This window comes from Apium graveolens, chromosome 11 (assembly GCF_009905375.1).
Source record: "Apium graveolens cultivar Ventura chromosome 11, ASM990537v1, whole genome shotgun sequence".
In the NCBI taxonomy this organism is placed as follows: Eukaryota; Viridiplantae; Streptophyta; class Magnoliopsida; order Apiales; family Apiaceae; genus Apium; species Apium graveolens.
The window spans coordinates 141,136,224-141,158,800 of NC_133657.1; the positions used below are offsets into that span (position 1 = coordinate 141,136,224).

The following is a 22,577-nucleotide window of genomic DNA, read 5'->3' on the forward strand; positions in this document are numbered from 1 at the left end:
GGTTATAATATTATTATTATATTTTATTAAGTAAACTTGTCCGTGATATTTAAAGTAGTTGTTTTAATTGAGAGAAATAAAAAAGGTAACGTATTATATTTAAAAACAATTTTTATTTCTTTTACTATTATAATTCGATTACTAAAACTAATAAAACTTTTAAATAAAATAAAGGTAATTCAGTTAATTCAGCGTGTACCAAAAAATATGTAACATAACAAAATTTTCAATATTTCGTCTTTTATATAATAGTAATAGATAGGTAGATATATACTCCCCGGTGGATTGTTTATGTTACTTTTCGGCACGTTTTTCAATGCTCGTTTAAAGTATAATTCCATAATTTTTTTTAATTTTTTTTCCTAAATAAAAATTTTATCTTTAAACTTTTATTCAATTTTTAAAAAAAAAACATGATGAAACTACACTTTATAGAAATCTCGAAATGCGTGTAAATATTGTAGGTAAACTTCTCAGCGGGATGGAGGGAGTATATATATAGATAGATGAGCCAAATGATACATGAATACAAATTCAGTTTAGGTTACATTTAAATTTTTAAAATTTGACACAAAAATACCACACGTTAGGGGTGTACAGACGAACCGCTCAACCGCTCGCAATCGAACCGCATTTTGCGGATAATCGCGAAACACGGGTTGGTTGTGGATTTAAATTTTAAAAACCGCTTTTTCGCGGTTTGGATGCGGTTTTAAATTCTTGAAAATCGCAAAATCACAACCGCAACTCGCAACATATATATTTTTAATAAAATATATTTCCAAAAATGTAGTTAATATCATATAAATTAATAAGTATACACATTTATTAACCAATCTTAGGTTAATGTTAAGATTTCGTTCATAAGATTCACAATCATTATAAGATATATAACCAAACAAATGAAAAATGTAATCAACATATAATTTTTTTATCCTTTTCTTTTTTTTCTTTTCTCTCGCCTCCATATTTTTGTATGTTTTTAATATTCTTGCTCCACACAGAGCATTAGTTTATATTTTATTTTTGAATGTAAATTTATCACGTAATTTAAACCTGAATTTATTAATATTCCGAATTTATTTTTTTACAAATTATTAATTATTCTAAAATAAGTGGTTGAACCACAAACCGATCCGCAATAACCGCAAATTTGCAACCGCAATTGACACGGTTAACCGCAACCGCGGATGACAATTTTCTAAAACCGCTCTTCGCAGTTTGGTTCGACTTGTACTCTAAAACCGATCTAATCCGAACCGCGTACACCCTTGCCACGCGTCCATTGCTGAATGTTATAGATTTCGGAAATCGAAACTATTCAGTTGAGGTACCGATTTACGATTTATCGGACGATTTTTAAAAAATCGGATGATTTATCGGAGATCGATTTATCGGAAATCGATCAAATCGAACAAATATTTTTAACCGATTTTTTAGCGATTTATCGGCGATTTTATAAATATCGACCGATTTTTATAAAAGAGACAGAGTCATCGCTGAGGCTGCTAAGTAGGAGATCTAAATTATGTACTGTTCATAAAAATATAGAATGCTTATAGCCTTATACATTGTACCTGATAGATACTATCACGCTGATATTGGTAGTCTGCCGTCTGGGAATTGCATACTACTGCTCGAGAGTTAGCCCATAGTGATTTATTATTATTAACATGAAAGACTGAAAGTCTGACGGGGAGGCTAAAGGGCATAGGCAGTGAGACAGAGAGGCGGCTTGGACTCACTCTGGGAAAGGCTAGATTAAAGCCCAAAACTCCAAATACACTTAATTTTCTATTTATAAAAATTAATTACTTGTTATGTATTATACATAAAATTAATATTTTTATTAAATATAAAAAGTTGGACCGGATTGGATATCCGAATTATTGTAAAAATAGGATCCGGAATCGTATCCATTTTTTTGGAAAAAAACTGACCGAATATCCAGTCTGGTTATTTCGGAATCGGATAACCATATATACGGATTTTCTTAATTAGATACCGGATTGAAAATTCAAATAATTCGATTTTCGGATTTTTATGCTCACCCCTAATAATTTGTATATTTCTATATATACAAATATATGAGTTGTTTATGTTATTTTTTGGAACGCTTTTCAATACTTGTTTAAAATATAATTTTATATTATTTTTTTAAAATTTTTGTTATGAATAAAAGTTTTATGTTTAAAATTTTATTCAAAAAAATAAAAAAAATATTATAAAACTATATTTTATAAAAGTTTCAAAATACGTGTAAATAGTGTACATAAACTTTACAGCGGGACGGAGGGAATATATATATATATATAGATATACCGTATACGAGTCAAATGATACATAAATATAAAATTTTAAAATTTGACACGAAAATACCACACGTCCATTGCTAGGGCTGCTAAGTAGAGGAGGGGTTCATACGTAATGCACGTGTGAAGCCAATGCATGAAAAGGCGTGCAAGAACTAGGAAAGTAAAACAGAAGGTCCTTGTTCCCTTTCAACTTCAAAACAGGGGTCCGGTTTACATAGATGAACTTGATGTAAATACATTTATGTACTCGGAGCTTCCGATCATTATCATCCGGCAAGTTTAAAATGACTATGTATCTTCATCGGTAATTATCAACTCTATATCTTTTTTTACATTTGTTCTCTTCTTGGTCACTTGTTTGTTTTTTTATATATTACAAAACACACATATAGGTAAAAGTAGAGTGTGTAGAGGGAAAATAAATATGATTTTGGGAGAGAGATCCTAAAATACAGCATACTGTAATATTTTGGAGAGAGAGAGTATTCGTTTTATAGTAGTATATGGTTCTTTTCATATTTTTGTCTCCGTCATGTTAAAAGGTTAAAGGTTAAACATGGTTTATTATAAACTACTACTTTTTTTTAACAGATCTAACTCATTATTAAAGGGATTTAATATATTCATGAGATCTATGTTATATGGATTAATGAGATCTATGCGTTTGTAACAAATTAAAAAAAAAAGGCTACATATGAACCCTCTATTTGTAGGTCAATAAGAATGTTTTGTTCCCTTTCCCATGTTTAGGAAACTTAAAAAATAATGGATGTTTTGTTGCATGACATATTGCTATCAGCTCAGCATTGTGTAATTACCTCCCCGGGCCAAGAATATGAGGCTTTTGCTTCCTATTTGGAATGACCAAGCTGGATAGAATAACTTCTACCGGTTCCAACCTTGTGAGTCAATTTTAAGATATAAATAAATGACATTGTCGACTTATTTATGTTTGGAACCACTTTTGGTAACCTTTTGCACGGGGCATATGTCTTTAGTTTATAAAAATTGAAAGTTACCCTTTTTGTACCTGTAATAGGTCAAAATGTCCAGTTGTCGTTATAATTTATATGATATGAATCCTTGCGGTTGTTCATTTCAAACTTTACATTGATTGGTTGTCTGTCAACTCAAAGATTAGTATGGTAAAATGCTTTTTAGTTTTAAATTCTACTACCAGCTCCTTAATAAAATATTGATTTACTAAAATATTTATATTCTTGTGAATAGAGTTACATTGTTTGTCTGCCCCGAGTCACCTTAGTGATTCTGCATATTAAATCTTTTGAAGTTATCACATGTTGTATAAAAGCTTTTCTAATAAAATATTATATATATTGGGCTGATGCTCAGAAAAAAATTTCGGATTTGCTTGACAGTGTAAGACATCTTCTGGATGATTGAAGTCGGCCAAAACATCACCACTGTGTGCAGAATCAGCCTGGATCACACTCACTGTATTATTCTTTTAAAGTCCTACTCTTTGGAGTTAATATTTGAACAAGTAAATTTGAGAAAGAAATGATGGATACATTTGTTTGAAGCACTAGAAAAATCTCGCGTCCATGGAGTTAACTAGCCGACCCTCAAAAGCAGGTAACAATATCAATGTTCAACAATTCATCTCTCTGTCTAATGATGTGCAATAGTGTCGTATATTGATTCCAGTCAGATGCATCATTTTATATTTGGTTTGCCATGTTTCATTTTATTGACTCTAATAACAAAATATTTTAGGGAGGATGTAATACGAGTTTGAAGGATAGAGAAATGATGAGAAAATACGTATTAACTTGCATCTTATACCACTGGTATTTAGGTAACCCAAGACTGGGTCATTTGACCTATAAACTTGAGATAGTAAATTTCGGAAAAGCATATCAGTTCATTGTTTCTTCTACAAGAAAATAGTAAATTTTGGAAAACTATATCCCTCTGTGCCTCAAACCAAATGAAAGATAGAGTCGACCCCTTTGTATGCGCACGTGAATGCAATTGTTGCTTCTACTATATAGCATGCAGTATTATGTTGATGTAGTGCTACAACTGGACAGGGTCAACCTTTATGCTCAATCCATTCCCTCCTCAGTGCTCATAAGTCATACCTGTCACTGGCTTTGACATATTCACCCTCGATCTTTATTTTTCTTGGAAAAAGGTGATGGACCTACTATTAATTGCACACTCGCACTATAACGTTTTTCCACAATCAGTTCTAGCTTAAGTAATTTACCTGGAGGAATATGTTTATGCTGTTACGCTCTTAAATTCTTATTGTAGTTATTTAAATTTTTAATTAAATAAAATTAATGACTATTAATGTGATTAACTTTGGTGATTGCCTTAAAGTTTTATGCATCCATCAAGCAAATACTGAGAAAAATAATAATAGTATGCTTTATGGAAGATAGAGATGCAAAGAGAAACAGAATTTCAGGATTTAAAATGTAGTATACTATTTTGCGTTATACCCTAGATAGTGTGCATGTTTTTTTTGAAGAAAGTGTGCATGTTAATCTATTTAAAACTGGAAATTTTATCATAGAGGGCTGTCCAGAAATTTGTAACCGTGTGGACTATATCCCAATGCATATTGTTTCTGCACTGTAGATGTGTATAAATATGTTCTGGTGTGCATTTACTAATCTATGACACAACACTATCTTTTCTAGGCATGTCTTGGAGTTAGGTTGTAGAAGTCCCCGACAGTAAAGTCGGATTGGTCGGATCCGATGGTATCCAGAAAGTGTGCCAGACTGCCATCTCAAACAAGTTGGTTGTGAGCCGCTTGCCTTTGACCTGCAGGAAAGTGAGCATCTATACAGTTAAGCAGTTAAGCAGTTAGTGATCGTTTACATTTAGTTAAGCAGGGTTGACGGACCGTTTAAGCAGTTAGTGATCGTTCCCTGCTCGGAGTACTGGCTGGTGTGGTCTTGCAGTTGTCTTTGATAGACCCTGTTCTTTGTTCCCTTCATATGAATCTGAATGGGCTTTTTTAAATCTCACGAGGAAATTTTATTCTGCCCTTGCCTTTTCCTGGAAAGTGCCTGTCATGTGCATCCTGTAATTAGCCGTTATTTTTAGCTTCTGCAAGTACCTGTCATATGCAGCCTATAATATGTTAAGCAAAACTCTCCTTAATGTAGTTTGATTTGGCAAAAGTGATTAATAATGTATATTTGACTCGATCCCGCAGCAAGGAAGCAATTTGTTTCATGAACAAAAGTTTAAAGAACACAATTTGAGGCGGAATACAGAAGTGGACATGAACCTGGTAAGGGCACAAAGTTAGCTAAATTGCAAAAGTTTTGTACAGTGGCACTTCTTAGCATAATTTTAATCTCCGTCATTGTTCAACTTACTTTAGCTGGTTGAAAAAGGATACATGAATTGTGGTGGTTCCGGCATCGAGGAAGGATCGTCTCCTCCAATAAGTTGATCCATGTGTATGCGTGAAACAGGTATCCGTTTCACATGTCTATGAAGTATGCAAATGCAATTTATAATTGTTCAAGTCAGCTAGTTATATTACCTTTTTTGTTTACATTATCATGTTAATTGCTGCAAGTATATATTTTCTTGCTTTGTTTATCTTGTTGATTGCTTCGGATTTATCTCATCGATTTCAAAGAGCAGCTTAATAGATAGACGCTATAGCTCTTGAATTCTCCAAAACTTAAATTCACAAGCATTTTGTTTCCGATCCGCCGTCTTAAGAATCTAGGATGGAAACCTCAATTTTGTGCGAGTAGAAACACCTTCATATCACTTTATTGTCGGTCGTGCACTTAATAGAAGACGATTGCATGGCTAGGTTCAAAACGGCGTGGTACAAATTAGCTTATGACATGTGTCTAGATTGGACTTAGAGATATGGTCCATTTATTATATTTTATTTCAGAATCAAAAAACCGCATAATTTAGACGATTTGTCAAAATTGAAGGACTAAACTAGTATATTCTGTGGTAGGGTGAGGTGCGGATAATAGGCCATTGCCTAGAACTAAATTAGTTCTTATAGTGTTACTAATAACTAATATATTAAATTAAGTTTGATTTGTGTTTTAATTACATTCGTAGGTTCTCATTAGTTTTTATTGAACAAATTAAAATATGTGAAGCTAATGCAAGTTGATAAGAAATTACGGTACCTTATGGACATTCTATAAATAAGTAAATCCTGAAATATGGTAGTTTTTCGTTGTTGGATAGTTGTATCTTACGTAATATTTTAAAATTTTAACAAACAATTTGTGTACGGCTTATACTGGTAATTTTTTTTGACATATATAGATATATTCCGGGTCACCTTGGACTGTAGTCGGTTTCCTCCAACCATAATGCAAAAAAGAGGACTGTATGTTTCATTTCCTAGATTTTTAGTTGGTAAAAAAATTTGGACCATTTCTCGATTTGTGTGTGTCATCCTTGCGCAGGGGCCATGCTAATCTTCTCTGTATCGTTCCAATTTTATCGGATGTCCCCGAAGGGACAAGGCTTGTGCTACAACTGTTAATATATGAAGAACATTTTATGTATTTTTTTTCACCAATGTGGGAGATAATTTTGAAAAAGCAAGGGCATGCCAACATGGAGGCCTTTAATCTATAATTGTACTCATGTGAGGCCTTAGATGTCACGGATTACAATGCTGAGCGAGCGTTGCTCTCCTATCGGATTTTTATTGTTATGGCTTATGTGGTGACTTTCAAAACCATCGGACATGTAGTAATGCGTGTTGATTAAGTGGTGACTTTCAAAACCATAGGCCTTGTATTAATGCGTAATGAATACTGTTTGCCATGCTTCTTGATGATAGATTTTGAGATTTCAATTAGTTGGTTGGATGATCTGTAATTAGAGAGTGGAGGCTTTTTATCACCCAGGCACCAAATGTTGTATAATCCACTTGGTCATAATTTTCTGGTTTTCGTGAAATTTTATTTTAGTTTGTCAAACCATTTTTTATCCAAGTTGCGAGTAACGTGCTCTTTGAAATATGTTTTTAGTGGTTTGAAATGGATTAACATGTGGTGAGCACACACACCTGGTCTATGCACTAATGTTATTAACTGTGAAGAGAACATTAGACTTTTGCGTATTTCATTGTCAACATGAATCATAACGTGTTTGGTAGCAACAGTGCAACAATTGGTGTTTACTCGTGTACAAATTTGGATTCTGAGAATCGGCTTTTTATATCATTAGTATAGTATCGTTTAGTATGGTGACCGGTCAGAAAACATATTTCTGGAGCACGGGCGAAGAAACATGCACTTGAAAGATTGAGATTTGAAACAAGTTGGGTCGTCCCACACTTAATTCTCAGAGCCCCAACTTTATTCACTGTGCTTGATTATATTCCTTTTCTTGTTTGCTGTTGTGGTGAAACTTTTCTTTATGTTGTGCTCGTCATTTAATACGATTCCTTCATGATATCTAACCATTCATACGGATCAAAGACAGGTTACTGACAGTTCTTGGAAGCAGTAGCAAACCGAGGACGGAAGAAGTACAATATCCGCCTGAAGCTATCCCGCACTTCTTTTGCGTATTAAAGGTAGAAGTGGCAGGAACCATGCCTACTCCAAGCTGAAACTAGTGTATTTGCAGGTATCAATGTTTGCTGTAATGAAAAGAATAGTTAGAATGTTTGCTCTTTAATGAAAAATACATGTTCAAGTTTAGATTGCCTGAGAACCTTAAGTATAACCAGAATAGTGAGAATAGTGACATAGAGGAATATTTTTTACTATGTTTTGGTGGGGTGAGAACCTTAAGTATAACCAGGTGAGAACCTTAAGTATAACCAGAATAGTATAACCAGGTGAGAACCTTAAGTATAACCAGAATAGTGAGAATAGTGACATAGAGGAATATTTTTTACTATGTTTGAAGACCCCAATAGCAAGCTATTGTGGTGGGCCTTCCCCCTTAAAAAATTAATTTAATATCGTGTGGACCAATGGCCCACATATCAGATATTAAACTGATAAGAACAGATACTACACTTGATCTTAGCCAAAAGGCCGAGAAAGGTATGCCTACAATCATAGGCCAGCTCTGATTTTATACAACACCTAAAATCAGACTTTCTCCGGAGACTTCGATGAGGGACAAAAACAATCTCGTTACAAAACACATAGTCTGCCTATTGAACTAAAACGTGTTCTGCTGTCCTTTTACATCATTATTGATTTGCATTTCTCCAAACTACTGATTCACCAACTAGTAATTGCACACCCAAACTTAAAGTTTATCCCACAATCTTTTGTTCCAACTTTATTGATCACCTAGATGAACATGGTTATACGATCATGCTGCCAAATCTTTTTCTAATATTGCTTTTTAAAAAAAATTCATGAGAACTTTTGTGATTGCATCATTATATTGTACAAGTATAATAAACTAAATGGACAGCACTAGCATAATTGAATTATTTGTATTATGTTTTTTATTTTCAAGCTCCCTTAATCCTGGGTTTGTACTTTTATTTTAACCTTCAATTAGTCCCATTCATATTTGATACATTCTGGACTTGTCTATTTTCTAGATATTTAGACAATTTGCGAAAAGGGATCTTAAGCAGAAAATCCAATTGACTTTTGGGTGTCGGAGAAGACATCTAAGCTTCATCAAGGCTGATTCAAGTCTTTATAATTTAATCTGTTTCGTTTGTTCCAACAGATTTTAATGAATAATTAAATATTTAACACTAGCATTGTAGGGACTCACCCTGGATTAAAGGGAGCCCTTCCAAAAATTCACAATGGCACATGGCTAGAGAGGGGGTATGGAAATAGTTTTCAACCAGCAATTGACGCGCCTAAATTAGTAAACTTCACTAGCTGCGTCACTGCCCCAAGCGCAAGGATAATGAGGGCCGTAGCCCCGAATAATGTGTTGCACGTTCTTTTTTTTTTAAACTAATTTTTCCTTGCACGCTTTTCGCGATAAGCGATGCGGTGAGTATCGCGTACAAAGATTATAATAAGCTAGGGTTGCTTTTATTTATGGATCCTCGAGTGTCGAAGATTTAGTTTCTAGAATTATCAAAAAAATATCATTTGGCTTAGGCTTATCAAATTTTCAATATTCATATTGAGCGCGGTAGGAAAAAAGGTTACAAGGCAAGGCTAGCTGAGCCGTAGATGCCCACCTCAAGGGGACTTCGTCAATGCGTCATTATATTGGACGGATCAGAATAGGTCCAAAATTTAGAAAGCTAGTATACCATATTTCGTGACATTGTACTTTGTAAAAATGACCCTTGTTTAAAGTTACGGAAAACGTATGTGAACCGGCTCCGGAAATATTTCTATGATCGTCATTTCTTGTGACCTATTTCTTCCTTTGGATATTTATGATGAAAATTTAGTTTTGTGGGGACTCGAGTCATGTGACCTATCCCCACGCTTACTCTAACCGTGTGGACTATCCCAATGCTTATTGTTTCCGTACTGTAGATGTGTATAAATTTTTTCCAGTGTGCATCTACTAATTCATGACACAACACTTCACTATCATTTCTAGGCATGTCTTGGAGTTGGGTTCTAGAAGTCCCCGACAGTGAAGACAGATTGGTCGGATCTGGTGGTATCCAGAAAGCGTGCCAGACTGCCATCTCAAACAAGTTGGTGCTCTTGGACAGCAAACACTGTACAGGTATTATTCTGAGCCGCTTGCGTTTGACCTGCAGGAAAGTGAGCATCTATACAAACATATACAAATGCTTTATTTGGAATCAAAATTGGATGGCAAGCTAAATGAGAGATGGTTGGGAATCTTCTCATGTTTCTTGATATATTATTATTATGTTTTCCTCCAAAAGACAAAAACACTAATTAAGTCCGTGCGAAAATTAACACAGAATGTAAAATTTAATGCTGACATGTATGATATTTCCTTGGAATAAAAACGTATATGGACTATATTTTTTGTAGAGTATCCATGTCGAATTTTTGGTGCTTACGGTTCTGGTCATTTCCCGGATATGTTGAAGAAAATTTTAGATGGCTTTATGATGAATACGTTTATCCTTTTCTTATGGTCCACGATATGCCTCAGTGCCTCAAACCAAATGAAAGAAAGAGTCGACCCCTTGTATGCTCGCGTGAATGCAATTGCTGCTTCTACTATATTACATGCAGCATTGTGTTCATGTACTGCTACCACTGGAGAGGGTTAACCTTTAACCTCAATCCGTTCCCTCCTTAAGGCCCATGCCGCCTTGACATATTCATCCTCGATCTGTTTTTTTCTCGGAAAAAAGTGATGGACCAACTATTAATTGCACACTCACACTACAACATGTTTCCAAAATCAGATGTTCTAGCTTAAGTAATTTACCCAGAAGAATATGTGTATGCTGTTAAATTCTTATTGTAATTGCTTCCTTTTTTTATTCATATAAAATTAATGACTATTTACGTGATTAACTTTGGTGATTACCTCAAAGTTTTAAGCATCTATCAAGCAAATACCGAGAAAAATGCTAATAGAGTACTTTATGGAAGATAGAGATGCAAAGAGAAACAGAATTTCAGCATTTAAAATGTATTATATGATTTTGTGTTATAGCCTAGATAGTGAGGAAACTTGTTTAATTGTATGTTTAGATTTGATGTGCATGTTAATCTATCTAAAACTGGAAATTTTTATCATAGAGGGCTGGCGGCCAAATCCCATACTCAAAGAATATAAAATAAATATTATTTATTCAAAAAAACATACGGGACCATACTGGAACAGGACCGTCCAAAGGTTCGTATGTGCGCGTCCTTGATTTTCAAGTATACAGGTGGCCATTTCGGGTGGTTGAAAAATGACTGCAAGGCCAGAACGTGATTGTATGTATGTATGGTCCGGTTGATGGACCGTTTAAGCAGTTAGTGATCGTTCCCTGCTCGGAGTACTGGCTGGTGTGGTCTTGCAGTTGTCTTTGACAGACCCTTTTCTTTGTTCCCCTCATATGAATCTGAATGGGCTTTTTTAAATCTCACGAGGAAATTTTATTCTGCCCTTGCCTTTTCCTGGAAAGTGCCTGTCATGCGCATCCTGTAATCTGCCTTAATTTATAGCTTCTGCAAGTACCTGTCATATGCAGCCTATAATATGTTAAGCAAAACTCTCCTTAATGTAGTTTGATTTGGAAAAAAGTGATTAATAATGTATTTTTGACTCGATCCCGCAGCAAGGAAGCAATTTGTTTCATGAACAAAAGTTTAAAGAACACAATTTGAGGCGGAATATAGAAGTGGACATGAACCTGGTAAGGGCACAAAGTTAGCTAAATTGCAAAAGTTTTGTACAGTGGCACTTCTTAGCATAATTTTAATCTTACTTTAGCTGGTTGAAAAAGGATACATGAATTGTGGTGGTTCCGACATCGAGGAAGGATCGTCTCCTCCAATAAGTTGATCCATGTGTATGCGTGAAACAGGTATCCGTGTCACATGTCTATGAAGTATGCAAATGCAATTTATAATTGTTCAAGTCAGCTAGGTATATTACCTTTTTTGTTTACATTATCATGTTAATTGCTGCAAATATATCTTTTCTTGCTTTGTTTATCTTGTTGATTGCTTCGGATTTATCTCATCGATTTCAAAGAGCAGCTTGACGCTATAGCCCTTGAATTCTCCAAAACTTAAATTCACAAGCATTTTGTTTCCGATCCGCCGGCTTAAGAATCTAGGATGGAAACCTCAATTTTGTGCAAGTAAAAACCTTCATATCACTTTATTGTCGGTCGTATTGTCGGTCGTGCACTTAATAGAAGGCGATTGCATGGCTAGGTTCAAAACGGCGTGGTACAAAATAGCTTATGGCATGTGTCTAGATTGGACTTAGAGATATGGTCCATTTATTATATTTTATTTCAGAATCAAAAAACCGCATAATTTGGACGATTTGTCAAAAATTGAAGAACTAAACTAGTATATTCTGTGGTAGGGTGAGGTGCGGATAATAGGCCATTGCCTAGAACTAAATTAGTTCTTATAGTGTTACTAATAACTAATATATTAAATTAAGTTTGATTTGTGTTTTAATTACATTCGTAGGTTCTCATTAGTTTTTATTGAACAAATTAAAAAATGTGAAGCTAATGCAAGTTGATAAGAAATTACGGTACCTTATGGACATTTTATAAATTGGTAAATCCTGAAATATGGTAGTTTTTCGTTGTTGGATAGCTGTATCTTACATAATATTTCTTAATTTGTGCGTGTCATCCTTGCACAGGAAATATTTTTTACTATGCCTAAATAGTAGTACAACACTTGGGCGACTCGTGAAGACCCCAATAGCAAGCTATTGTGGTGGGCCTTCCCCCTTAAAAAATTAATTTAATATCGTGTGGACCAATGGCCCCCCATATCAGATATTAAACTGATAAGAACAGATACTACACTTGATCTTAGCCAAAAGGCTGAGAAAGGTATGCCTAAAATCGTAGGCCAGCTCTGATTTAATACAACACCTAAAATCAGACTTTCTCCAGAGACTTCGATGAGGGACAAAAACAATCTCGTTGCAAAACACATAGTCTGCCTATTGAACTAAAACGTGTTCTGCTGTCCTTTTTCATCATTATTGATTTGCATTTCTCCAAACTACTGATTATAAGCTAGGGTTGTTTTTATTTATGGATCCTACGTGTGTCAAACTTTTAGTCTCTAGAATTCTCGAAGAAAATATCATTTGTCTCAGGCTTATCAAATTTTCTATGTGCATTTTGAGCGCGGCAGGAAAAAAGTTACAAGACAAGGCTAGATATCCGCGGTCAAGGGGACTTCTTCAATGCATCAATATATTGGACGGACCAGAATAGGTCCAAAATTTCAAAAGCTAGTATACCATTTTTCGTAACGTTTAACCTTGTAAAAGTGACCCTTGTTCAAAGTTAGGGAAAACGTACGCGAACCGGCTCCGGAAATATTTCTATGATCATCATTTCTTGTGACTTATTTCTTCCTTCGGATAGATCCATGATGAAATTTAATTTTGTTAAGGTCATAGGGGGATCGTATGAACTATCCCAACGCTTACTCTGACCTTGTGGACAATCCCAATGCTTATTGTTTCCGCACTCTAGATGTGTATAAATATGTTCTAGTGTGCACCCACTAATTCATGACACAACACTATCATTTCTAGGCATGTCTGGGAGTTGGGTTTTAGAAGTCTTGACAGTGAAGACAGATTGGTCGGATCCGGTGGTATCCAGAATGCGTGCCAGACTTCCATCTCAAACAAGTTGGTGTCCTTGGACAGTAAACACTGTAAAGGTATGATTCTGAGCCGCTTGCCTTTGACCTGCAGGATAGTGATCAATCTGTACAAAAGAATACAAATGCTTTGTTTGGAAATTGAAAGGGAAGCTAAATGAGAGATGGTTGGGGAATTGTATCCCGTTTCTTAAAATATTATTATTTTTTCTTCAAAAAAAAATAATTAAGTGTGTTCAGAAATTAACACAGAATATAAAATTTATTGCTGACCTGTAGGGCTTTACCTTGGAATAAAAACATCCCCGGACTTTTATTTTTTAGAGAATCCATGCCGAATTTTTGGGCCTACGGTTCTCTGCTTCTCATTTGCACTCATTCATGTTCTAGGTGACACTTAGTTTTTTGTATGATAATTATAAATCTTCATCAACCAGCAATCAGTAAATAAGAGCACATACCATTGTGCTATTGTTTATAAAGAGACTTGATCCGGAACATATTCAACATTATTTATAAGCACGTCACAAATGTTGTTTGGTAAATGTGAAAAAGTTTTAATCTTTTGGGAATGTTCGTTGTTTACATGATTTAGAACTTGTTTGTTGGCGCTTAGCCCCAATTATGCACCTGTTGAGTTAGTATTTGTCTGTGGTGACAAGCTTAAGATAGTGTGTACTAGGATAGTTTAAAATTTAAAAACTCAGTGCTCAACCTGACCATTTCGCGGATACGTGAATAATATTTTAGATTGCTCTAAGATGAATTAGTTTATCCCTTTTTTATTATCGACGATATTTCTCAGTGCATCAAACAGAATGAAAAGAAAGAGTCGACCCTTTGTATGCGTGCGTGAATGCAATGCAGCTGTTACTTCGACTATGTAACATACAGTATTATGTTGAATCATTTATCCCCATATATCTAAATTTTTTGTGTATTCATTTATCTCCGTATACATTGCTTTACACTTGGCCTTTTTTTGTTTAATTAGAAATTGAGACTTAGTTAATAATTTGTGGGTGGAACAAATTAATAATGCAAGTAATCTTTAATTCAGTTATGTAATTGTTTATTTGATTTTAGGTTAATCGAGCCCTATGTTGTATCTCAATTTTCAGTTAGCCTCGTTTATTTAATGAAAAACCGAGACTAGTTTGACGTTTCGGTGGAAAAACAAATAAATGATGCAAGTAATCTATTAATCTTTCATTCAGTAAGCAAAACCTCATAAATCTTATATGGGCGATTTTAATAATCTTTCATTCAGTAAGCAAGACCCCATAAATCTTATATGGGCGATTTTAACCTGTCAATCCAACATTGAGGCAATGGACCGGCTTGGGCAGGACTCCGTCCCATACCTTATCAGTTGGACATGACTTATTGTATTTGTATTTGTGCGCAAATAACATTCAACATAATCTAACTATTTGGAATTCTTTTTCATCTATTTGGAATTCTTACAGGTTATATCAATTACAGTAGTCAACTAAATTTTGAACTTCAATTGTAAGGAGCCAATCAAAGGAAGACCCCTCCAAAAATAGGCGTAATTGACGAGTAAGTGAAGAGCACACGGTATTCTTTTGTGCATTAATTTGACCGCAAAAACATTAAACTAGACAAAAAAATCGCAACGGAGAAGATAGAATCAATTTTATTTAAGGCGACACTTTCAGTTTTGTACATAGTACTTGTGAGATCATGTGTGTATCTTGTAATCAGGTGAATTTACAAAGTATAAAATGGAATAGAATTAGTAAGGCAAGGTTAATCTTTTTTATTTATTTAATTTAAGATTCAAGTCCAGAGGGTCTGGCGGTCTGTAATGTTTTAATAAATAATATTTGTGAAAAATTATAAAAAATGGTCCCGTAGCTCAGTTGGTTAGAGCGTTGGTCTTATGAGCCGAAGGTCGCGGGTTCGAGCCCCGCCGGGACCAATTAAATTCAATCTACACTTGATTAAATTATTTTTGGAAAAACTTACGGTTACAAGTTTGTGAATATATAGCATTGCTGGTACCAAGTAGATACAGCAAATATACGATACTCCTGTTCTTTTCTTTGAACAGTTGAAGTGCGATGTAATGGTACTTCAAACTTTTGTACCTAGTACATACAAGATGAACTTGAAAACCCTGGATCAATGAACAATCCAGTATTCACTGCAACAACACAAGCACCACATTTGCCATAACTAATGGTTTCAGTCACTCTCTACAATTACCATATTTTTGTCACCAACTTAAAGTAAGCTTCAACCGATAGAAACAAGGCTTGCCCCTCAGACAGTTGGTTCTATTATGCCAATGTTCCCTACGTACTGCACTCCTTTCCATCCAGGTCCTTTGGTCATCTTTCATCACTGCCCTTGCTGTGTAAACTAATTACGAGACTTGCAACGCACAGCCTTGGCACTTGGAACCGCCCGGAATAAGGGGCTTCATCCATAAATCCATCAAGTAAATAGAGCAAGGAAGAGAATATAATAAAATACTATGACCTCAACAAATGGATTATATACATAAGTAGTCTAGTCATCAGAGGCTGCAAAAGTTTCGGTTTCTGAATTATCAACTCTCCCTCAGTAGTCCCTAATATATAATGCCCTATTGAAGGCTGCAATGTCAACCCTAAAACAAGTATTCAACTAATGATTTGAATGTTATAAAGGAAAAAGAAGTCAAAGAACAAACCTAATGTGTTTTGCAAACCAACACCCAGACCAGTTTCAATATATTTGCCCATGAAAGTGTCAAAATCTTGGAAAGTAAGAAGTAACTACACATTAGTTGTTTGGAAATCAAATGAATTTTAAGGAACAATCCAAACTGTTGAGCGCAAGGGTACAGGGATTTCTATATGTTTACCATCTATTGAAATTGGGTAAATAAAATCCCAACTACCAACCAAATCAATCTATCTATAGAAGCATTGTCAAAAAATGACCCCCAAAATTTAAAACATTCAATATTGATTGAACACTCAAACTTGAACTTGTAGGTCATAATTACTAAAGCATGTGGAATCAAATAGACTCTGGCAAGACCATTTCGCAATCATAATCCGGCATTTAGCGTTAAGCATCTGAACATGTATCGTACGTTTTCAAAGCCACTTTTTGGCAATATTAATATGTTTCACTCACTCGCCCTTATTCAGCCACACTGATTTCGACAGTAGAGTTCGGAGACTCGGTTTTTTCATTGTCCTCCACTTTTCTTACAGGCCTACGACCCTTGTCAGGGCCTCCAATTACACCAAAGGCCTCAAATTGCCTTTGTCGAGCTCTCGCCCTCTCCTTTTCTTCTTCAGACTTTGATGAATAGCAGTATGGACACGAAACCCCATACTCCCACTCCGGAGCTTCCATGTCGGCATCACTTACTGGCTGCTTGCACCCATAGCAAAGCTTGAAAGTACCTTGTACTAACCCGTGATCAACCGAGACTCGTTTGTCAAAAACAAAGCATTCACCTTCCCACAGGCTTTTCTCTTTTGGAATATCCTCCAAATACTTCAAAATCCCACCTTCCAGGTGATAGACCTGGAAAGAGAAAAATGGAAACCAGCCAATGTGAATAAAGTTAAAACTTAAAAGAAATTCGTACAAAGAGAATCTGCTGCATAATGGACATGAAGGTAGACATCCAGAAAAATAGCTAGTAAGGTCTTGGAACTATCAACTTAAGCTTAAAAAACATCAAAACTGATTGTGGTTTTCATAAGAGAATGTATCACTTTCAATTTCTAATGCACTCGTACTATATAAGTATAACGACTCGTTACATACATGCCCGCTAAAGCTCAAAAATACAAATTTTAGTAAAAATATTCAGTTGGTGTAGAAGGTAGATGACATATAAGATGGAAAAGCTACAATAGTGAAATATTTGGCTGCAAGATGATTACCTCTTTGAAACCTCTGCTGAGGAGAAGACTTGAAGCCTTCTCACACCTGATTCCACCTGTACAGTACATTGCAACTCGCGGTGGCAGTTTTGGTCCCTCAGTTTGCGTCATGTTAGCAGATGGATTATCACACTCCAGTTGGTTTTGAGTTGGATCAGGTTGATACTGATCATCCACCCAAGATGGGAACTCTCTAAAAGCTGAGGTGCTTGGATCTACAGCTCCTTTAAACTTTCCGATTCTGATTTCATAGTCATTGCGTACATCAATAACAACCTACATGTACAATACCAATGTTAGTGTACCGTCAACTGCCAGACAAAAGTAACATTATACTCATTAGAAAACATGAGTGATGCAGCGCAAGAATATAAAATGGAAGAAAACCAAAAAAAAAAGATAAGTTTGTAGCTTAACCGCATAAAATCCACTAAATCACACCCCATAACAAAAGAGGGAAATTCTAAATTTCCCAATCAATTAAAGTCACCCTACAATAAAAGTACATCTCCTATTGAAGGAGTAAAAGTAAAACCCTTAAATGGAATCATAAAGAAACTAGTAAAGAAAACATATCATGCTTCACTATTTAATCTAATATAGTTAAACTTTTCAATAAATTACAATTAACTCTAATCATCAACAATGACACAAAAAATATACTTAAAAAGTTTTTTAATTCCTTGATCCGCATCAATGTGCATTGTAATCCTTTGGACATGAAGTCATGGAGAATTACAATTAACAAGATACACAATATATTAAAATCAACAAGAAACTTGTGTGCGCATTATTAAGTGACACATACCAGTTTGGAAATGTGACAATTACTTAGCCACGGTTAACGGTTCAAGTCATCTGTACAAAATTGGTCATCTGGAATTGCTAGCATCCAAGCATAAACCATTAAGGAATTTTATTTGTAAAGAATCAAAACTGTACAATTCTGAGACAGTTGCTAAAACCCACACCATGTAGAAAGCACGACTGGGACGTTTGGCATATTTTAGCTCCATGTATGGAACTGATTTCAAAATCTTTAAGAAATTGAAAAAGCATAAGGAATCTGAACAGTTGTAAAACATGATGACCTCCAAAGTGAATATGAGAAACAATGTCATATATAGCTTAGTTTGATATAACTGATCTGCCAAATAATAAATGAGTTTTACTAAAGTTGGTTTGGAGACTTACGGTATCTGGATCACTAATTAGAGCATTCCATTCCTTTGGATTAATATACTTCCCAACTTTTTCAATAGGCGAGACAGATGGCATTCCCAGGGAGACTATCTGCTTAAACACAAGTAAATAATACATCATGCTAATCAATCGAAAAATGATAAAGAACCCTAGTCCGAGTAAAAAGAGTGTATACATAAACAGGATCTCACAGCTATTCCATGACAAAACTTACCTCTTTCTTTAACTTCACTCTGACATGATCCCATCTGAAAGGTGCATCTTCTCCTGCTGCAAGAGGAGAGCTGCTTGTGTGTCCATGGTGAATAGCTTCTTCTTCAGGGCTCACTGGTGACTCCAATTGTCTAAGCCCCATAAGCCGTTCATCACTTTGAATGAAACTAATTACTTTCTCTACTGATTCTCTTGTCCCACATATACTGCCATTTATTCCTTCTGGTGCAAGTATGATACCACCTGAAACACGCTGAAAGGTATCAGCTTGGTGAGCATACTAGAGAGAACAAATGGTAGACCCAAATGTAAAGTTGAAACAAAATAAAAACTGTGGATGCAGGCAGTTTAGATAAATCATTTTCGTAACATTCATACGACTCTTATGACAAATTAACTAGAAGACGGCAACTGATATCCATAAGATAGATGACTACAAAATCATCCCACAAGTACTTAAACAAAATTGTTTACAGCCTCGGCTGAGTGATTTTGTTGCCTTACTTGCCCTACTCTAAATTCATTTTCTTTAGTTTCAATTTTACCCTTCAAATTAGAATTTTTAGTTTCCAACATAATAATATAGTAGCCAACTTGGATCCATAAGCCAGGATGGAGTAACGCGTAGATTTAGAGACAATTTGGTTAGAAATTGGGAAGGAACATGATGTATCTACTAGGAGGAAACACACACAAATTCGAGATTCAATCATCCAATACGGAGTACGCACACAAAACATATATGAAGCGGAAAACCCACGTCCCAACTTGTATTATTAATCCAAACAATCTATACTATACTATAATAACTAGAATGGAGTATAATATGGTATGCCTGTTTTGGTTGGTTTGGTTATCCCCATATATGACCGTCGGATATTTTTAATCAAGTGATCAGCACCGTTAGATTCAAATACTAAAAAAAATATACACTACTCAAACTCTCAGGTTCGAACCCCGCCAACAGTAAATATTATATTATTATTTATACAATACTAAAACTTCCAGGTTCGAGTACCACCAACAACAAATATTTATATTATTATTTATACACTACCCAAGATTCAGGTTCAAATCCCGCCAACAACAAATATTTATATTATTATTTATAAATATACTAATAAGGTAATGATCCAAAAAAAATTATTATTATTTTAAATAATATAAAAATATTAACGAAGAACCGTGCATCGCACGGGTTGTAAAGCTAGTTATCAATAATACATCAATACATAACACGTCAATGGTGTACCAATCGATACTTGAACCAACCAATACTCAAGTATCTCCCAAACGATACCTAAGACGACTACATCTCTTAAGCATACATCAAAACAATAACATGACTATGTATATTTAGCCATCACAAACTTACCCAACAAGATATACCTAATCCGATTATAATAAGAAACGTATACTCATACAATTATTACTCAATCCCATTATGATAATAATAGTCAACACATACAATTATTTCTCAATCCAATTATTTTTTTTATCACCAACCCCATACCGCATATTGGGTTTAAACCCAACACTATCCAGACATAAGAACTACACTTACGCAAAGAGTAAAGCTAAAAGACTAAAACTACACGGCATGCTCCTATCTTACACATATGCAACTAGCTAAATAAAAGGTAACAAACTATAAAAACCATCAAGTTACAAAAAATAAAAGATAAACCAATTCAAACAAGAGTATAAACGAATATATGAAAGCACATAGAAATGCTTATCAAATGTCCGTTAAAAATTCATTAAAGATCCTAAATCCGCCACTGCTAATTACACTACTTAAAGATCTCTTTCCAGCTCAGAAAGCACATACATTGCTCTTTGCAAGCAATCTCCATATTTTTTTTGTTTCATATCTCCATATTTATTTACCTCACTAATCTATTATTCCCAAAATTCATTATCGTAATGCATTATCAAAAATATCGCTCAAAATATGAAAGGCGATATTTTTTTATACTCACTGTGCAACTGCCTACTTGAGGATAGATCACTACATTAACTAACGCAACATCAGAAATGCATAACAACAGGTGAAGCAGCAGAATACCCAATTTTTTAGACCAAATGCTGAGAATAACAATCTTTAGGAATGTTGGCGGAAAATACCGAATGAGATACGCATTCTATGTTGGGGTATACACTAATACGCATTAGTAGAGGGGGGTATTAGGTAGGTAATGAGCTGTTACGCAAGTATAGTTGGGGTATTATCTTATTAATTTATTTCAAAAACAAAATACGCAATAAAGGGTGGGGTAACAAAGTAAAATATTCTATAGAATACCCAAAACTAATATGCGTATCATGTATATACCCTATTGAAATATGCGTAACCCTTTCAACTATACATACAACCACATCACACATACATATATACATCTTTTGTACGGCCTTTTGCTTTTGCTTAAGCAATTGGATCTCTATCTTGTGTGTATTTATGTTTGTGTGTGTATATAAAAAACAGAGGATGAGGTTTAATGGTGGTGGCTGTCGCGAATAATGAACCAGAGCAGAAGAAAGGTGGGCTGAACTTGATGCTGGAGAAAGTAGAGAGAAGGTCCATCGAGGCTGATGCTGATGTATTGGAAGTACGCATATGGGCCTTGGGTAATAAAATTGGTATTTTCAGCCATCTTAACCGATAAATGGTAATCTTGTTTTGTTTGATTAATAAGTGGGTATTTTTAACATTTATCCCATAACAACCATAAGGCGCAACGCAATTACGACCAACATTACAAGAACCAATAAAAGTATATAAACACGAAAACTGCAGATAGTACATTATATAAAAACTGAAGAGCATATATATACCAGGTGCTGGCAGAGTTGTTTAAGAGGTGCCCGAAAATCGGCATGATCAGGAAAGTCAGCAAACTTGTAAAACGACACAACCACAAGCGTAGACTCCGAAACGACACCGTTTTGACCATCAGACGCTGCTAATTTAGTAGTAGTAGAAGAAAAGGGGTTGTAAAAAGTGAGTTTATGAGGTGAGTTTTTGGGAGGGAAAAACATGTTGGGATTGGTGAGAATTAAAAAAGAGGGAGATTGTAAAGGAAGAGATTTGGGGATTAAATTAGGGTTAGGGTTTGAGAGTGTGAGCATTCTCAGTGAACATGCCCAGCTTCTTGTTCTTATCAACAACATAGAGTCGCCTCCAATTACTGTAATTTATTTTTCATTTATGCTTCTTTTTTAATTTTCGGATTATTCTAGTTTAATATTGACCAAATAATTGTACACATTCAAATATTTTCTCCCTCCGTCCCGTTGATTTGCATACTAATAATTTGGGCACAAATGTTAAAAAATATTATAATTTTAACGGAATAAATAAGAAAAGTGGGTAAAGTGACGGGATCAATCAATATTTAATGTATAAAGTGAGTGTAATAGAAGAAAATAGGGAATGTAGTTAATTTTTATAATTATTATAATAGTTTAGCAACTGATGCTAGTGTCTTTGTAATCATATCCATCATATTATTCACAATAGCGTATTTGTTGTGTCACACGGTGTTATCATTATCTTCTAATTCGGGAGTGTAGAAAAATTTTGGTAAATGTAATTTATTCGATCTCCTTCGATGCATCCTTCTTTTAATTGTTTAATACAAGGTGAATTATCTTCGTGCAGGGTTGTTCACGATCTTAAATCATCCTCAAAATTGTCA

The 22,577-nt window shown here is 34.8% G+C and overlaps 1 protein-coding gene, 2 long non-coding RNA genes, 4 other non-coding genes and 1 pseudogene across 9 annotated transcripts; 3 read left to right on the forward strand and 5 right to left on the reverse strand.

The window, feature by feature from the left end:
- Window positions 1-2,494: 2,494 nt before the first annotated feature.
- Window positions 2,495-5,782, forward strand: LOC141695245 (uncharacterized). 2 transcript variants are annotated; one of them, XR_012564424.1, is made up of 5 exons: window positions 2,495-2,619; window positions 3,695-3,911; window positions 4,988-5,378; window positions 5,512-5,589; window positions 5,683-5,782. It is a non-coding gene; the product is annotated as an uncharacterized LOC141695245 (long non-coding RNA). The 2 variants fall into 2 exon arrangements; XR_012564423.1 differs by having other exon boundaries at window positions 4,988-5,589.
- A 923-nt stretch (window positions 5,783-6,705) lies between these two features.
- Window positions 6,706-6,808, reverse strand: LOC141698884 (U6 spliceosomal RNA). The gene has a single exon (XR_012565382.1). It is a non-coding gene; the product is annotated as a U6 spliceosomal RNA (small nuclear RNA).
- Window positions 6,809-8,174: 1,366 nt separating this feature from the next.
- Window positions 8,175-8,357, reverse strand: LOC141699371 (U2 spliceosomal RNA; annotated as a pseudogene).
- A 686-nt stretch (window positions 8,358-9,043) lies between these two features.
- LOC141699544 (U4 spliceosomal RNA) lies at window positions 9,044-9,190 on the reverse strand. Its single transcript, XR_012565996.1, has one exon. It is a non-coding gene; the product is annotated as a U4 spliceosomal RNA (small nuclear RNA).
- Window positions 9,191-9,797: 607 nt separating this feature from the next.
- LOC141698208 (uncharacterized) lies at window positions 9,798-15,309 on the forward strand. Its single transcript, XR_012564979.1, has 5 exons — window positions 9,798-9,980; window positions 11,509-11,586; window positions 11,664-11,757; window positions 13,476-13,606; window positions 15,016-15,309. It is a non-coding gene; the product is annotated as an uncharacterized LOC141698208 (long non-coding RNA).
- Window positions 12,564-12,760, reverse strand: LOC141699419 (U2 spliceosomal RNA). The gene has a single exon (XR_012565883.1). It is a non-coding gene; the product is annotated as a U2 spliceosomal RNA (small nuclear RNA).
- A 108-nt stretch (window positions 15,310-15,417) lies between the features above and the next one.
- TRNAI-UAU (transfer RNA isoleucine (anticodon UAU)) lies at window positions 15,418-15,491 on the forward strand. The gene has a single exon. It is a non-coding gene; the product is annotated as a tRNA-Ile (tRNA).
- Window positions 15,492-16,528: 1,037 nt separating this feature from the next.
- On the reverse strand, window positions 16,529-22,068 carry LOC141698482 (rhodanese-like domain-containing protein 7). Of its 2 annotated transcripts, none has more exons than XM_074503189.1 (5): window positions 21,715-22,068; window positions 18,881-19,132; window positions 18,658-18,756; window positions 17,464-17,739; window positions 16,529-17,098 (listed from the first exon to the last, which is right to left on the reverse strand). In XM_074503189.1, the coding sequence occupies exons 1-5, from the start codon at window positions 22,048-22,050 to the stop codon at window positions 16,706-16,708; spliced, it is 1,356 nt and encodes a 451-aa protein (XP_074359290.1). In that variant the 5' UTR covers window positions 22,051-22,068; the 3' UTR covers window positions 16,529-16,705. The 2 variants fall into 2 exon arrangements, with proteins under 2 accessions (XP_074359290.1, XP_074359291.1); XM_074503190.1 differs by having other exon boundaries at window positions 18,881-19,122; window positions 21,715-22,067.
- Window positions 22,069-22,577: the final 509 nt, after the last annotated feature.

What these genes read in the sequence shown, in the direction of transcription:
- LOC141698482 (XM_074503189.1), bottom strand. Translation starts at nt 22,050, where the DNA reads ATGTTGTTGATAAGAACAAGAAGCTGGGCATGTTCACTGAGAATGCTC. An exon ending in TAATTAGTGATCCAGATACC is followed by an intron (nt 17,740 to 18,657) that starts GTAAGTCTCCAA and finishes TTGTACATGTAG; the next exon opens with GTTGTTATTGATGTACGCAA. An exon ending in TCAGCAGAGGTTTCAAAGAG is followed by an intron (nt 17,099 to 17,463) that starts GTAATCATCTTG and finishes TTCTCTTTCCAG; the next exon opens with GTCTATCACCTGGAAGGTGG.